At 41.5% G+C, this 1,645-nt stretch overlaps 1 protein-coding gene across 1 annotated transcript in view; it reads right to left on the bottom strand.

Moving 5' to 3' along the window:
* Positions 1-1,099, bottom strand: part of LOC308170080 (protection of telomeres protein 1-like) — a gene marked incomplete at both ends in the record, with an annotated part of 62,273 nt that extends 61,174 nt beyond the window's left edge. The window contains 2 exons of the mRNA XM_080544812.1: positions 344-469; positions 980-1,099. Coding sequence (XP_080400938.1) covers positions 344-469; positions 980-1,099 — 246 coding nt within the window. The remainder of the gene's footprint in view (positions 1-343; positions 470-979) is intronic.
* Between the last annotated feature and the right edge of the window lie 546 nt (positions 1,100-1,645).

The raw sequence follows: 1,645 nt of genomic DNA on the forward strand, positions 1-1,645 counted from the left end.
GGCAGTATATTTCAATGGATTTTAAGCATAACCAGGCCTAAGTAAGATAACCCTGTCAGGATCAGCAGCGCTTTGTCATACTGCAGAGATTCAGCGTCACATAGAACATCACAACAAAGAAGACATGTCCCTTTTCGACAAGAATATAAATATATAAACATATAAAACCACTCTGGCTTAATGTCTTACAGAGGGAGTCAGACAGCCCAGCCAGCTGAGACACACACAGCCAGCTACATGACCCAATACCAGGGTTTGGAATTCCTTTTTAAAAAATTGGAAACTGATTTTTACAGATTTCACTCGAACAAAGGCCTCTCTGAAATGTGCAGTTTTATCACACAGCACGATGCCACAGATGTGGCAGGTTTTGAGGGAGTAAATAGTGAATAGTACCTTGTATAACGGTCTTCAGGATGTAGAAGTCGTCATCCATGTTTAACAAAGAGCCCTTGTGCACCACTCTGCCCTAGTAGAATAAAAGGACAAATGCTTAAGAGACAAATGGTACAAAACATCGATCAATGTTAGAAAACGTGCTGCAAAAGGCCTATTCATCCAGCAGGTTTGCTGTAAATTGATTCCACAGGACTGAACCTTGTGCAATCATGTCTTAGTCATGTATTTGAAATAAAAGAGAAATCCACTGCAGATCCTGTGAGGAAGTGTAAGAGAAGGACATGGATAGAGAGTTAGTGAGAGGAGAAGAGAAGCAGTGAGCTAGAAAGAGATAGAAACTATAGATGTTACAGAAACTACACCATGTTACATAGAGAAACTACAACCAGATATGTTACAGAGAGAAACTACAACCAGATATGTTACAGAGAAACTAAACTACAACCAGATATGTTACAGAGAGAAAGGTGAATTGAGGAGAGCAACCAGTCACTGATGATGTGAGGAGAGAATGCCAGAGGGACAAAGATAAAAATAAATTGGAGGTGGACTGTAGCATCGTCCCCTGGCGGAGGCCTACCTTCACAGAGTTGTTGCTGCAGTCGGAGGCGGGGTTGAGGAGGGGGATGGGGACCCTGGTGAGGTGGGGGGGGACCTGGGTACCAGGGTCGGTCAGGTCCCTGATCACACGGACAGGCATGACTCCAACCGCCTGTTCACAACATGAAAAGAAAAGAAAAACAAGTAAGAAAGTAAAATGTATTTCTATAGCACCTATCCCATAATAAAAGAGCAAACATCATAGCAGGTTAAAATAGGCAAACAAGTGAAAATAAGAACAAGTAACAAACAACAAGTGAACAATATCAACAGGACACAGGAAGACAGTCTATACAGGACAGTCTTTAGCTGTTTTTTAAAAGCCTCGACCGAGACCGCCGATCTAAGATCCAAGGGAAGAGCATTCCAGAGCCTGGGACCCACGGTTTGGAATGCTCCATCACCCTGGTCTTCAATCTGGCACGGGGGACAACCAACAAACCCTGGTCTCAAAAAACAAGTCTCAAAACACTGCTCTTGCTTAGTATTCAAATGTATTCTTGCTTAGTATTCAAATGTAGCCTATTACTAAAACACAGAACAAATTCAAGAAATAGACTAATGTGTACAAACAATTATTAAAATAACAAATCATAAAGGCAATTTCAAAACAGCGTAGCAGAAAAACACAGTAAATGAAGCATGA

The sequence above is a fragment of the Nansenia antarctica genome, assembly GCF_963989245.1.
Source record: "Nansenia antarctica genome assembly, chromosome: 14".
Lineage (NCBI taxonomy): Eukaryota > Metazoa > Chordata > Actinopteri > Argentiniformes > Microstomatidae > Nansenia > Nansenia antarctica.